At 41.4% G+C, this 15,084-nt stretch overlaps 1 protein-coding gene across 2 annotated transcripts; it reads right to left on the bottom strand.

Moving 5' to 3' along the window:
• Positions 1-12: 12 nt before the first annotated feature.
• LOC118125457 (calsenilin) lies at positions 13-15,084 on the bottom strand. Of its 2 annotated transcripts, XM_035184029.2 has the most exons (11): positions 14,865-15,084; positions 14,591-14,689; positions 11,257-11,431; positions 7,045-7,049; positions 5,517-5,642; positions 2,653-2,722; positions 2,429-2,499; positions 2,209-2,316; positions 2,012-2,116; positions 1,075-1,137; positions 13-979 (listed from the first exon to the last, which is right to left on the bottom strand). In XM_035184029.2, exons 2-11 carry the CDS (start codon positions 14,594-14,596, stop codon positions 932-934), a joined length of 777 nt encoding a protein of 258 aa, XP_035039920.1. In that variant the 5' UTR covers positions 14,597-14,689; positions 14,865-15,084; the 3' UTR covers positions 13-931. The 2 variants fall into 2 exon arrangements, with proteins under 2 accessions (XP_035039920.1, XP_035039923.1); XM_035184032.2 differs by lacking the exons at positions 7,045-7,049; positions 11,257-11,431; positions 14,591-14,689; positions 14,865-15,084 and adding an exon at positions 6,817-6,934 and having other exon boundaries at positions 5,517-5,641.

A 15,084-nucleotide genomic window follows, 5' to 3' on the forward strand; every position in this document is an offset into this window, starting at 1 on the left:
CGGCTGCCGGGCTTTGAGAATCTGAACTTTTTTATGCGTGAAATGTCAAGATGATGATGCTAAGATAGAACGGAAAGCAGAACAAGAGAGATGATTGTTCATTTTCACAACACTGGTCAAAACAGGAAAAAAATAGCTTCGAGCAAAATTAAAGAACTAAGACTTTTTTCTTTGTGCGTCATCGTTTGAAGGATCGTCTGCACGACACAATGTTTACAATTGCTGTTTTGTTCAGTTTAACTCTGGCTGCATATCGCTAGAGACATGGAAACACAATCTTACAAGTGTAATGCAACACATTTGATGCAAACATATGCTGAAGACGTTTGGTTTTATTTTGAAATATACCAGCCATGTGTATTTTTATCCCAGTGAAAAATAGTAGCACATTCACATCCTACTCGCCCATTTCAGATGGTCTCTCTAAAAAGAAGATGCATGCTGGAGTTGACAGTGAAGGCATACATTTATTTCAGCAGGTTTTGGGTCAACATGACAAAAACCGAACCTCAATCTGAAGAAACACAACAAAACGGGACTATTTTCTTTGCAGTGTGACACAGTAACAAAGTCTCATTCCCCTTTGCGCCTGAGTTTCAAAGTGGTCAACAACAAAACTCCCTGGTTTGCGTTCGCCGTGGTTTGCATCACATGCTTTGACTGGTGGGGCAAACACTCATGCTCATATAGCAACGATGACTAATCATTTCTGCTTCATGTGCAAAAAATAAAGTGAAAACTGTCATGCAAAGAAAAAGGGCTTCCGGTGATTTTGGTGAATTCTGCACATTTCTCTGCATAACAGTTTGTCTGGAGAAGTGCGAGTGTTTGGCTGTTTCAGGATGAATTGATTTATGAATTTATTTCAGACCCAGAGGCTTGTAGCTGGAAGCACTTTGCAGCATTACTGACTCGTGTCTGCCCAAAGACACTAGATGACGTTTTCAAAGAGCTGCATTGAAGCCATTATACTTTCATCCTGGAGAGGAGATTAAACAGAAGCACGTGCTTAGCCAGTCGCCTTTGTTTAAAGCTTCGGTTGTATCACACCGGTCGGTTTTATGGATACTTTACCTTTTGGCAGGTTTCTATGAATTCATCTATTGTCACCACTCCGTCTCTGTTACGATCCATTTTCTGAAAAACGTCAGACATGCACAGGAGAAAAGAGACTTTAAATATTTGGTCATGTAAGTGTGTGAAATACTCAATGTGATAAATAAACATTAACTTTTTAATGTGAGGATCCAGAGATGACACGCGCTGGACATGAGTGTTGAGAGTTTGAGGCGAAGTTTTGGACTTAATCTTCAGTTAGTTCTGTAAAGTTAAGATCTTGTTTGTGAAAGTACAGATTGGATTTTTCCTGCAAAATGTGAAGAAAAGAGTGTGGTGGAGGTGTTTCCTGGGATCCAGCTGGACTGAAGGACTGTGTGTAAAAACACACGTGCCTTGATTGTGTATTGAACAGTTTAGAGATAATTGTCTGCTCTTTGTAATACAGTACACTGTCACAGGAAGTGCAAATAACATTATCATGAGCCAAACTGACATTTGATATGTTTAGCATGTTACAATAACAGATATTAAGTACTGTGTGATAAAATCTTTCTCTTATCTTGCATTTTAGGTAAATTGTTTACATCTAGTTGTATGTGTCTTGTGCTATTTGGGCCATTTCCCCAATTTACCACATGGGCTACATCCAGATTACACTTTGCCTAAAGCACCGCATCTTTTCCCAAAAAAACCCCACATTTGTTTTGGGATATTTGGGCAACATTTGCTATTTTACAAGTGGGCGACTTGAGGCTCACATCCATTTTGGCCGTGCCACAAGAAGAACAGAAGTGCTGCATCATTGCCTGAAGTGGCCCACATCCGCATGCTAGCTGGAAAGTGCAGTAATGCAGGCTGTGGTCTGGGACCAGTGCAAGATCTGGATGTAATGATATCTAATTAGATGACCAGGACTGGGCCGTGTGGTTTTGTGGATTCAGAGATAACTGACCTGGAAGAATTTCTCCACGTGGTCAAAGGGGGAATCGTCTCGCACACTGGGTAAAGTGTACCTGCCCATCATGTCATAAATCGATGTCATTATTGCCAACATCTCCTGCAGATGACACAAATAAAAGAAGAAATAAAAACATCCACATCTCACTGCTACAGATTTTGATATTTTCCCCATGAGAAACTGGAGCGCACCTCCTTAGTGACGTAGCCGTCCTTATTGATGTCGTATAGATTAAACGCCCATCGCAGTTTCTCTGTGACGGAGCCTCTGAGCAACACAGACAATCCTATCACAAAGTCCTGGAAAACAAAGATCATTGTTGCCTGTTTAAAATTAAAACTAAATGTCACTCTTGATTATTGACCACAGGGAACGAGATATCAACATGAGAGCAGACCTCTGTGAACTCACTTCAAAGCGGATGGAGCCACTTCTGTCCATGTCAAAAGCGTTGAACAAGAAATGTGCATATGTGGTCGCATCTGGGAACAAAGAATGGAAACACAGGGATAAAAATTAACATGCACAATTTGTAAAACCAACATTTTGACTTTGAAAAGCAGCTAAAGCAATAGGGACTGATACATACTAAACTTCAGGAGCCCTGGACCATGTGTTCAAATATCACACTTTACCTCCTTGAGGGAAGAACTGTGAGTAAATGGTCTTGAATGTTTCTTCATCCACGAGTCCGCTGGGACACTCCTGTGGGAAGATAAACAAAGAAATGCATTTTTCTTTTGTTATGTAAAAACTTGGTCAAAGTTGTGACTTAAATGTTTTCTACAGTATATATACGCCAATATAAATAAATAAACTGTCACGTTAAGGTTTCTCCAGTATCCTGTTTTATTTAGCATATCATTAACACTTCTTGTCTTCTGCAGTTCCTGGTTCCTGTTACACACCTGTCACCCGATTAGCTTCCTGTCCCTGCATTGTTCCCCCAGGAAACCCCTTTTAAAAAGACTGCACTTCCCTTTACGCCTTGCCACACTGTTTGCGATAAACACGCAGGATTAGGAAATGAAGGCAATGATATTCAGCCTATGTAATATCACAGTTGTTGAGGAAACTTTGACCATCTGTGCTCCATTGGGAGCGTGGGGCCTGTTTCGTTCCACACTCCCTTCTCCCTCAGTACCCGAGGTCAGGTTATAGATAAAGGGCCGACCAACAGTACAGTGTAGTGTCTACGATGAGGGACTTTCATATCTAACTCAGATGCTCAGACAGAGAGACACCAACTCTAACTCTTGTGCGTATTTCATCAGTGGAAAGGACACAACGTGATTTAGAAATGCATATTTAGTCTTAACTATCCAATGTGAACGCCTACATGTAACATAGAGACTATTCCAACCCTTCATGGATGTGCTGTTGGAATGGGTGACGCAAGTAGAGGGAGATATACTGGGATGCTGTGGGAGACATCTTCAGACTTGTGGGTGACGATTGCTCATGTTACTGTGTTGAGGTTTGTTTATTGTTCCACCTTCTGGTTTCCTTGAGGCATCAAGTCTACATTAAAACCTTCTGCATAAGACATCAGCTGCTGCCTGAGTTTTCCTGTCACCAGCTTCCAGAAAACTGCCATAACAACAATAACCAAGCGACCAGCTATGATAGAACACTAGCAAAGTATAAATACATAACTACACTCATACTCTACTTTTGTGGGGGCGAAACAGAGCAGGTCAAATCGTATTCTTTAATAAGTATTCTTTAGAATAATATAAATAACAAAAACTTTATTTATGTAGCACTTTTCATAACAAAGTTGCAAAGTGCTGCACATAAAACAGAGCCAAACAGTCAAAGACAGGAGAAAGAAAAACGAAAGGGAATAAAAACAACATGGCCAATTTCGATTATATGGATAAAATGAATAAAACACACTGACAAAATTGAAATGACTCATCATAACCACCATAAAATAAATAAAGCCAAGTATCAGCTTTGTACAAATGTGTTTTAAGGAGTGTTTTAATATGGGTGACCGAATCAGACCTCCTTATCTCAATGCGTTCCAAAGTCTAGGGGCTCTGGCAGGAAAAGCTCAGCGCTGCATCTGAAGAATCTCTTTTTCTGCCTCATGTTACAGATACTGATATTTTAAAATGCACCAAATCCCTAACTGCAGTGCCAGGATGTGGCCGCGAGAGGGCGAGGAGGGCAGGATATCCAATACACAGACAGAATTAAGAAAATTGCCTTGAGGCCTTTTGAGCTTCTCATCAATCCACAGAATGTGGTTACACGGAGGTGGTACAGCAATGATGAGCCTGGTCTATGAGCTAATGTGATGCAAAACAAGAGCTTGGTCTCAGCACAACAGGAGCACGAGCGTCAAACTGTTAATTTGGCACATTTTCCAACCCTTTGCTCTCAGTCTGCTGCCAAATACCAGCAGGAATATTTCTAACATCACAGGCCAAAATGGTGATTCACATGCGATGCATATGTGTTTCATATAACCTGCATGCAAAGGTTTTCAGCGGATGAGGAAGCTGCTAAATGAATCTTTCTATCAGGGACATAGCAGAAAAAAATATTGTTGTTGTTATTAATGACACCGTTTCTATTCCTGGTATGACGAGTCAGAAACGTCTTATTGTTTGACTCAGTTGAGACCTTGTGGAGGATTTCCTTTTAACCACTTTCTTTACCACAGTGTTTCCTTAACGTCTCACAAACCCCATCAAACCTTTTTAATGCTGCAGTTTTGTTTGCATCAGCTCCTGGTCCTCTCGCTCTCCTCTTTAATGGCACATTGCTACCTTTAATGGCACATTACAGCTACTGACTGTCGATATGCAATTACCTGCATCTGTGCTCGGCAAAAAACACATATCCCGTCATCCCCATGCTTTTCCATGTGTTGGTAGAACACAATATGTGTGAAGAATACGTCCAAATGGCCCAACTGTGCCACTAAAGGTCAAAAGATCCATAATGTGCCTGTGTTTGGTCTCGGTGCTAATGTTACTGACATAATGATTATTTAAAGACTTTCACGAAATGTAACAATTGAACAGCCAACAGACAACATATGACCCAGAGTATGTGGACACCCCTGTCTATAGTAGTGTCTTACATGATTTTGGATCGACTCCACAAAATCGGTTCAGTTGTTTTTGAGTAATCCTACATGAGTGGCGATGAAATAATAACCTCCTACAGAACATATCACACAAAAGACAGTCTGGCTGAGGTCAAGTGGAGATAAACAGAGGCTAGAGAGCCAAGGAGGGAGTGGAGGAGCAGGTGAGCAGGTGGGTGTGGGAAATCAGGTGACCAGGAAAGGTGGGAAGGGCTGGGGTTATGAAAGAAGTGGATTTCACATATTGTACCATATCAGATATGTTCGGGATGAACTTAGTGGTTAAGTTAAGGAAATTTAAATTGTGCCTACAAGTTGACTTAATTCCTTAATCAGTCTAAACTGCACCCTTAGCCCCCGTTGCTTTATTTAAAACGTCCCTCGCGTTCTTCTTACATTTTTGAATCCTCTGTAAAGCGACTGCAGCTCCTTCCTGGTGAACTTAGTCTGGGCTTGCAGCTGATCAAGACCCTCCGGTTGGTAACGCACCGTGGAGAGCTCAAGGTCACCGTCATTGCTGTCTGCCGGAGGGAAACAGAGAAATCGAGGGAGGTGCGATACAGGAGGGTAAGGAAGAAAAGAAGGAGGAAACTAGGCAAGACAAGAAAGAAAGAAAGAAAAAGAGGGAAAGGGGCAGGGCAGGAGTCGAATGCAGGGAAATCATATGGATGGGAGGCAAAGAATTAAAATGACTGACTATAACTCAAAATGCTCACCATCTAAACACAAAGAAAACAGAAAGGAAGACGTTGAGGAAGAGAAGGTGAGACAAGGAAACGGGTGGGAGATAAAACGCGTTAAGAAGAATGTACAGTATTGGACAAATATGTGAAAAGAAGATGCGACAGATTATTTTTACAGAAAAGTGGCAAAAATTATGAGTAAGAGGAACTTGTAGCTTGTTGCAAAGAAACCTGGAAAGAAAAAAGGCAAAGAAACCTTTTATTTCCACTTCTTCCAGAGGAAATATGCAGATATACATGCTCATTTTTATATTTCTGCTATTGTGGGTCAATATTCTATAAATAGAGCAACTTTCAGAAAAGCAGCACTTAAAAAAGAAGAAAAGAAAGTAAATAAATGCACATTTTAAAGCACATTTCACTTAGATAATGTTATTAGGAGCAGCTTCATCTGTCAAGTTTAGATCTCCTTCATAACAAAAGTCTATTACGTCAGCCAGAGGGACAAAATTGGCGAGTTCAGTTTAAATTAAAAGAAAAAAATATAGATATTGGGGAAGACGGTTTGCAGAGAGGGCTGGGATGAAGTCAAGCTACCACTGGAGCTGTACTCACCATCTTTACAAGAGTGACATGCAAATAGAAAGTTGAGGAAGACGAGGGAGGGATGGAGGAGGGCGGGGGGAGAGAAAGTCACAGGACTGTTAAAATGTTTAGTTATACATTTTGTTTACCAACACTGATTAAGGACGAATGCAGATTTTACAAGTATATCTTAAAACACTCATGCCATTATGTATATTGAAAATACTGTAACACTGTAAGATATTGGGACGTGAGTATATATATATTTTTTACCAATTCCTTTTCCGTCAACACATCCAGCCTGTTTGTGTGACTACATTCAACTTCTGCATTACAATCCACTACATCGACTCACAACAAGCTTCCACAGTGTTATTGCTCCAACGCTGCACAGAACGGCAAATAAACCCTCGCTCCTGACGTCTTACCTTCCAGTGACAGCGGCTCCCAGATCCCAAACTGTTTGAGCACGACAACAAACAGTCCAACAACAACAGCGATGGCAATTACTTCCATGCCATCCAGTCCCATTGTCGCCTTGCATCAGATATGACCTGTGCAGAAGCTTCACCTTTGAGAACTTGTTTTTTCTCAAGTGTTTCTAAGCGGATAATTTGACAGAGCGGCTTGCATCCACAAAATATCACCTGGTGTCAATCATCTCCTTCCTCCAGGCAGCTTCCTGTTTGATCAGTGTTTTTGTTCAGGCATCAGCAGTTTAAATCACTTAAAAGAAACCCCTGACTTCAACCACTGACCAGAAAAAGGTTCTATCACAGTGAGTGGAGAGCATCCTCCTCTATGCAAACAAATCCAAAGTCCATGGTGCGATCCTGCAGAGACGTATGAAATTCATAAAGTCTTAATCCCCCAAAATGATCCGAGGCTATCGCCGCTCGCACACGATCCATCTCTGTTACTGCGTTTCACCTCCTGGCCCAGATCATTTTAGGATCTCTCCCACGACTCCCATCAACTCAGGGGCTCCACCCCCCTTACTCACTCCACATCCTCCATCACTCTGTCCTGAGCTGTGCGTGTGTGCATGTGTGCGTGTGCGTGTGCGTGTGTGTGGTTGTTACTGAAGGAATTTCTTTACTAATAGCCTCTGATTGACAGTCTGACCCGTCTTTATTTGCTCGGTCATTTCAAGTACGCAGAGCTGTAAAACTAAGCATTGATCCACATCCGCTGATGAACTGCACTTAGAGCGGAGGAGTCTGCCCTGCCCTTTGTGGCGCTGCTTGTGTCTACTGGGCCGTTCAGAGATACTCCGGCTCAATAGCTACTCACTACGCACCATTTCTGTGACTGCAGAAACGATGCTTTGTTTAATACATTGTAGTTAAGAATAGTAAAGTTGCACTGAATTATGTCTGAGCTGCGATGCACACCTCCGAGGTCACTTTGCAGCTCCTGGTAAAACGCTCCTCGTAAACGTTCACGAGCTCTGACACAACGACAACATGTGTTTGTGTGATTGTGCCGTGCTGGAAGACAATGAGAGTGAAGAAGAATGTGAGCGTATGGTCCGCACAACTGATGACTTTGCACAGGATAATGGACTCAGTTCAAGTAGGAAAGGGGGGTGGGAGGGCAAATCAATTGTTGAGAGATAAAACATTGTTGCTAGAGCAGGCGGGGGAAGCAGGGCCAGAGATGCATTTCGACGGCCGAGCAGGGTTTATGTGAGTTAGAGACTCCAAATGGGCTTTACCTTAATGTCTGAGTCAAACAGCCACTGAAATAACTAATGAGCCGAGATGAGGCCGAAAATACAGAGAAACCGTCTCGATACTGTGGTTGCAATAGGCGACAAGAAAAGTGTTAAAGCTGTATACAGACAGTTAGAATTGCTGCCCTGTGGTTGCATGACTCAGCCAACCAGAGCAGTTTCAGTCTATATGTGACCTTTGACCTCCGGAATCTAATCAGTTAATCTTTGAGTCCAATTGACAACTGATCTAATGTCCTAAAGGCAGAGTTGAGGTATGACCTTTGACCACCCAAATCACATCAGTTAATCTGTGAACACGATTCTCAGGATTCTCTTGAGGCATCCTTGACATAAAACGATACGATAGAATTCTTAAGATAGAATGACTCTATCGTTCAGGAGGCAAAAAGGGGTTTGCGAGGTCAAAGTGACCTTGTGCTTCAACCTTTGACTACCAAGCTGTAATCAGTTCATTTTTGAGTCGAGGTAAACATTTTTATAAAATTTAAAGAAATTCCTTCTCGGTGTTCCTGAGATGTTGCGTTCACAAGATCAAAAACCTGTTATTTAAGGTCACAGTGACCTTGTATTTTGACCCTTGACCACCAAATTCTCGTCAGTTTATCTGTGATTCCTAGTGAATGTTTGTACCAAATTTGAAAGGATTCCCAGGAGGTGGTTCTAGGATATTGTGTTCACAAGGCAAAAGGCCTTTTTTTGTAAGGTCACGTCCATGATCACAAGAATGGGACTGAGGGAAGGACTGCCCGTAAAAGTTTTCACTTAAGAAGAACACTTAGTCAACTCAAGGGAAGTAAGCTACACCTGTTTTCTCTGGAGCAAAGTATCAATGGCTATAAAATAATAATAATATGCTTAATTTGCCTTTTATGAGAATAAAGTGTGAGATCATCGTCTAGCTTATAAAACACTTCCCCTTACATATGACGGCAGAATTAGTGAGACGTGCGTAGCTCGTTTCCTCACCAGACAGAAGCCATTAGTCCAACATGCAAGATGCATGAGCTGATGTGGATGTGGGAAGTCACCTGCCATAAAAAATAATGCAACATAATACTGTTTAATGCACCTTAAGTGCTGATCTGTCCACGTACTTCTATTAAATACAGACAAGAGTGAGGTGGCTTAAGCATGCGGAGATGCAAACAGTGCAGCCATCACCATCAGCCTTTAATGACTGCAGAGAGAGCAACATTACAGCTCCCAGCAGCAGCCCATCAATCACAGACTTTCACCAGCTCACCTCACACAAGTGAACAACATTAACTTTGTTCTCAATGGGGCCCATTGTTTTTCAGGTGTTTCAGATTTTGTGAGATATTATCTTTACTTGTTTTTATTTTCTCTTGTGACTTGATTTCATTCCCCCTGTGTTTTATGATCTGCTTATCTGTGGCTTGTTCTTATTAAAATTCCTTTCTCTGAATCACTTTGTAACTTTGTTAAGAAAAGTGCTGTATAAATAAACGTATTTATGTATTATTAGTAGTAGTATTCCTGAAGAGGTGTTATAGATGCACCCGGCAGAGTACTAGAGAGGATAGGAGGCGTCCTCATCTGCCCTTCATCAACTTTGTCCAGGTTTCATGAAGCTTTGAATCACATACAGAAATCCAAGTGAAATACAGATTCTATTGTAAACTAATATTCAATATTACTATTTACTTCAGGAACTATGAGCTAAAGGGCCTTGACAGCAGTTATACAACAGTACAACATCATATGAACAGTTATTAAACCTAGCAAATGTTTTCACTCATTATATAGAAAGCTTCTTATTCCGTGGGTGGTGAAGATGTTCACATAATTTTCAGTGTTTTGTTCTGTACATCTTGTACGTCTGTATAGATTCAGTGCAGAAATAGGTGCTATAATGACTCTCGACCAGCAGATGGCGATACAGTTGTTATGAATAGGAGGAAACATATTTAAAGCTCAATATATATTTTCATTTCAGTAGGTGAATAATAGTCGATATGGATAAAATGATTGATGGATATAATAATAAATGTTAAAAAATTCAGATTAATTTGAGTTCACTGAATGCAGAGAGGACTTTAGAGAAGATTTTAGCATTTAACAACTTTATATCTAATGGAGTCCTAATGTGTATATATAAGTAAAGAGCTCATAAATAAAAAATCCAGACCATTTCCTGACTGATCCAAACTAGGGATGAGACACGTGGATGTATAGTAATTGTATAATGTGTCTGCATTACAGTTAAAACACATTGAAGTAATGATTTTGATTTGAATGATTGAAGCTATTAGAGCATTTGCTCTGTTACTGTTTTCATCAGTGTCCTGTCGGAGGCACACGGCCATCTGTCTGCCGGCAGAGAGCGGAGTCAGCAGTGAGTGAATGAGGTCGTCTCTGGAAGCAGCGCACGCTTTCTGCTTATCACCGTGGTTTCCACTGAGGCAGATTTAAGCAGAAAACAAGAAGAAATATTCCATAATGGATGAAACCCTGTTTGCAGATTAGAGACAACATGTGATATTGGCAGGGGCGGAATGTGAAATGCCAGTGGAGCGTGTTCACACAGCGGCCTGTCTGCTCTGTCTGCTCACACAGGAGGGCACTGTCAATAATTCAGATAGAAAAATTGGGGTGTGTAAGGGCAGCCGGTGGAAAGTCTCAGCTCCTCCTGGAAGAAAAACGTGGTGAAGGGGAATCCAGATATATAGTGTTCGAAATTTTGACTCCAAATCACTATAATTGATTATTTAATACTGAAACTAGTAGATGAAATCATTTCTCAGACTGTGTGCAGAGGAATTATTCGACGGGGAGGGAGGAATGTGGAGTGGATCAAACTTAAGCCTACGAAGCGGAGCAGGAAGTAAAGTGGCAGCCATCCGATCACTAACTGATTAAGTGTTTGGATGAGGTGGCGTTGAGGTATGTGCTGTAAACACTGAGCAGAACAGAGGGGAGGAAGGGCGACAACATTGAATTCTAAATGTAAATCTATACTGTAAATGGGGCAGACGCTTTAAAATTCATGTATTCTGTAATGCCGGAGATAGAAAGGCCTTCCTCCCTGCGCTGGATCTCCCACCTCCCCTGCCGTCACACACCATCATGTCGTTACAGGCCGTTGTTTGGTTTCTTTATCTGCTTCTACCTGGGCCCTGTTGTGTCGTGCTGGCGATGATCCACTTGACGAGACAGCACTTCATCAGAGATTTACGCGTGAGCCGCGGCTTCTGCCACTTGGGGCCCTCTGTCTGTCCGCTCGGGTTTGGATCTTTTCCATTGGCGTCGGGCATCAGGCCGCCGTCAAACACCTTCTCATTGGCCTGAGGAAAATCACAGAGAAGAAACATTCACTGAAGGTGGATTTTTTTGCTCCACTGTACAAGAATCACATGACCACACCTCAGACGGGGAGGAGAAAGCAAGCATCTGCCTGGAAAAGGAACCACTTCCAGGCTACAGCTCCATTTTGAGTCCTAGCTGCATGTTTAATAAACCAACTGACCTGTTTGGATTCTTTCTCATGGCCCTAATCAGCATAGGTTATTTTTCTCTTAATCTCTTAAACCCCACAGTACACCTCCATGGTCAGTTATAGAGACGATAGCTGGTGAACATAGTCAGGTTTTTAGTTTCATTTCCCTTTTATTAAAACGACTCTGGTCGAACTTCACCCTCAAAACACTTCCAATTTTATCCAAGATCCAAAATATTAACTCTTCTTTGTAACGACCTTCTGTTTGGCTGAGGATGTGGCTGATTGCTCCATCTCAGTTCTTGTGGACCTCAGCATTTTTCTTTCGAAACCATAGATCATAGATAATGTTCTCTTTGACAAGTCTGGAGAAGTGGGCAGGAATCTCTGATTAATTCAGGTCCGTGGAACTGGAGAAACTTTATTTCCTCTCGTCTCCACTGCTTGTAATCCATATGTGCCGGCCTGACAGAAATCAATCAGCTATAGTTCAAACTGCTGCAGGTCAGCTCCCAAATAATGTGTTTGTGTCACCGCTGTTGATACACGTGCTTGACCAATCGCGACTCAGTCTCAGCTGTCAATCATGACGTTTCTTCTGTTTTTGTAGCATCAAATAATGAATTAAAACCAAACTTTGTAGAAACATGAACACTTGGCCGCTGTGATGAGAACTACCTAAAATTAAACCATCCTTGAGAAATAAATATTTGACTTTGACTTTTTGTCCCATCCGCTAACATGAAGTAGGCAGGATTTGTGACCCATACTGCAGCCAGCCACCAGGGGGCAATCAAGGCACATTGGCTTCACTTTTGAGGAGCTGTCGTGTCTTCCATCTTTGTTTATATGTCTTTTTATATAAACCTTGTATTCGTGTCCAGCAGGACGGTATCAGTTTATGTAGTTATGTACAAGTCAGGTCCTTTTTCATGTATTATACAAACAGGAAAGAAAATCTTTAAAAAAGTTTTAAATGTGCTCACTTGCTGGACAGAATTGGAAAATGTCTAATATTCCAGTAACAGGAGCTCATCTGAGAATAAGCACACACAAGCTCCTTCGTTTCTAGTTATTTTCACCATCGCATCTTCTTATCATCCGACACTGGACTCACAGGCACTGCTTCTATGTTCAGATGAATATTTCAGTGAAAATGAAGCCTTACATTTTCAAACATCTTCGATATAACAATCCAATTAATCATGTGTCATGAGAATCTTTATGATGATTGATCAAGACAGTTGTCTGAATAGATCACTGTCATCTAATTAACTGTGATTAACTGAGCCTGAATAAGATCATACTCAGAGTAAGCAAAAATTAAATGAAGACATTAGTCAAATTACGCAGATGTCTAGACGTGTTAATGACATAATAAGGTCTGCTTGATTACGCGTGACCTGAGGATGAGTGTAACATCGGACGTATGGACATGATATTGACGTGAGACATAATCCGATTTATGCTCTGTAGCATGTAAACAGGTCTATGCATGGAATATTCTATTAGCAACTCTTGTAAACATCACAATCGGAGTAATGTCAGAATAAGGTCAATAGTCGGATTATTACCTCGCCCAAGGAGGTTATGGTTATATCTGCGTTTGTTTGTTATTTAGAAGGATTACACAAGGATGGATCACCACGAATCTCGGTGGACGGATCCAGTCAGTTCTTTGGCTGTTGTCTCCTGTCTCACTCTGTCCCCGCTGTCTTTTCCTTTGTGGAGGTGAAGCAGCAGTATGAATAAAACAGCTTTCTTTAAGAGGCTGCTGAGGGGGCAATGTAAAGAGTTTGTTATCGAAAATAGACTGAAGCACTGTCGGGGGAGCTCCTCTCACGCCCCCCCACCTCCTCTTTGAATACGAAAGGATGCCAAAGCATACAGGGCATCGAGAATGTCGCTCAATAATTCACACTCCTTAAAACGGCATCAATAAAAGATCAGAGTTGGCCGCCATGGTGAGGCGAATGATGACTGCAAGTAAAACGGACTGACACTTGATAGACCGTCCAAAAGCCACACAAACAACCCAACACACAAACACACACACACACACAGATATGCACACAAACATACTGTATGCATCCATGACACACACACACTTTCAAACTAAATATGCCTGTTTATTCAAGTGCATAAAGAAGTCTCATTCATATATGCAGCTTATATACTTTTCGAGCATCTCAAGCCGAGTTTCCTCCGACTTTGGTGACGTCAAGTTGTTATGTGAATGTATTTATTTAAAACTTTTATAGTAAAGCGTGATAATATAATGAAAGTATATGTCGAGCAAATCAAAATAAAATATCAGTCTGACTCAATTATCTGTGATCCTGTCAGAATTTCTGAAAAGGTTGACAAACTGTTATGAAAGATGAAGCGCTGCATTATTTAAATGAAACAAACCATGTGAGCAAGTGATCATGAGCGTCATGAGGAAGACCATCCTCAGTGCACTCATCATCATGTTAACACACAGACACACACAGACACACACAGACACACTGAGATCAATCATGAAATCAGTAGTTTTCCTGCTTGGATCTTTTTTTTACCACCTGTGATTCTCCTATAAAAACCTTATTTCTGTTGTGCAATGGAAATAATCAACTTTTTAGCCAACAGTATTTATTCTGCAGCTTTAGTTACTGTGCACGTCCGTGTTTTGGGCAAAAAACAGATGATCAACAAATGAAACAACGCTTTTTTATCTATGAAACTATGATATAAGTAGAGATGAAGTAGTTGAAGTTAGACCTGCATCAACCAACCACATCACATACTACAATGGGTTAATAATAACATTGTCCCATTAGTATAATAATACATTTCTAAAGGGATACAGGTATATTTTTCTCATCCATACTTGCAATTTTGAATGCAGCACTTTTACTGTACTGTAAAGCACACAGGAATATCACCAATGTTAATCTTCCTTCATGTTATTAGGAGCTCCTCCAGTAAATTATTAAAAGCACAAAACAATAAATGTTTACTGCACCTGCATTGCGTCTGGGGTTGTGTTGCTGTTTAGGAGATAAACTGCTGCAATCCTCCTCCGCTCGCGCTCCTGTGACAAGCCTCAGTGAGCTGCAGCTGCCTGCAGAGAGAAAGCAGCTGTGTGAAGGAGGAGCAGAGCTGCTCCGGTCCCCAAGCTCACACACACACACTGAGCTGAGGGTAAACACTGTTAACTCACAATCATCATTAACATCTTCATCTTCATCATCAGAATCATCATCATCTACGTGTTGCATGTGAGCGAACGTTCCCACCTGATGAGTCAGGAAGAAGTGATGGTGCCGGCGATGTGCAGGAGAGTCGTGATCCTCAGCTGCTGATGAGAGCAGAGAGCAGTTGGTCCATCAGCTGGTGATGAGGAGGCAAACGCTTTATAGAGCGAGCGAGGGAGGGAGCGAGGCGCGGACGAGGCGTTTGCATCATGACAAACGTTATTAGAAGTGCCAGACATATTGTAAAGTGCAGCCGTGATGT

This window comes from Hippoglossus stenolepis, chromosome 18 (genome assembly GCF_022539355.2).
Source record: "Hippoglossus stenolepis isolate QCI-W04-F060 chromosome 18, HSTE1.2, whole genome shotgun sequence".
NCBI classification, from domain to species: Eukaryota; Metazoa; Chordata; class Actinopteri; order Pleuronectiformes; family Pleuronectidae; genus Hippoglossus; species Hippoglossus stenolepis.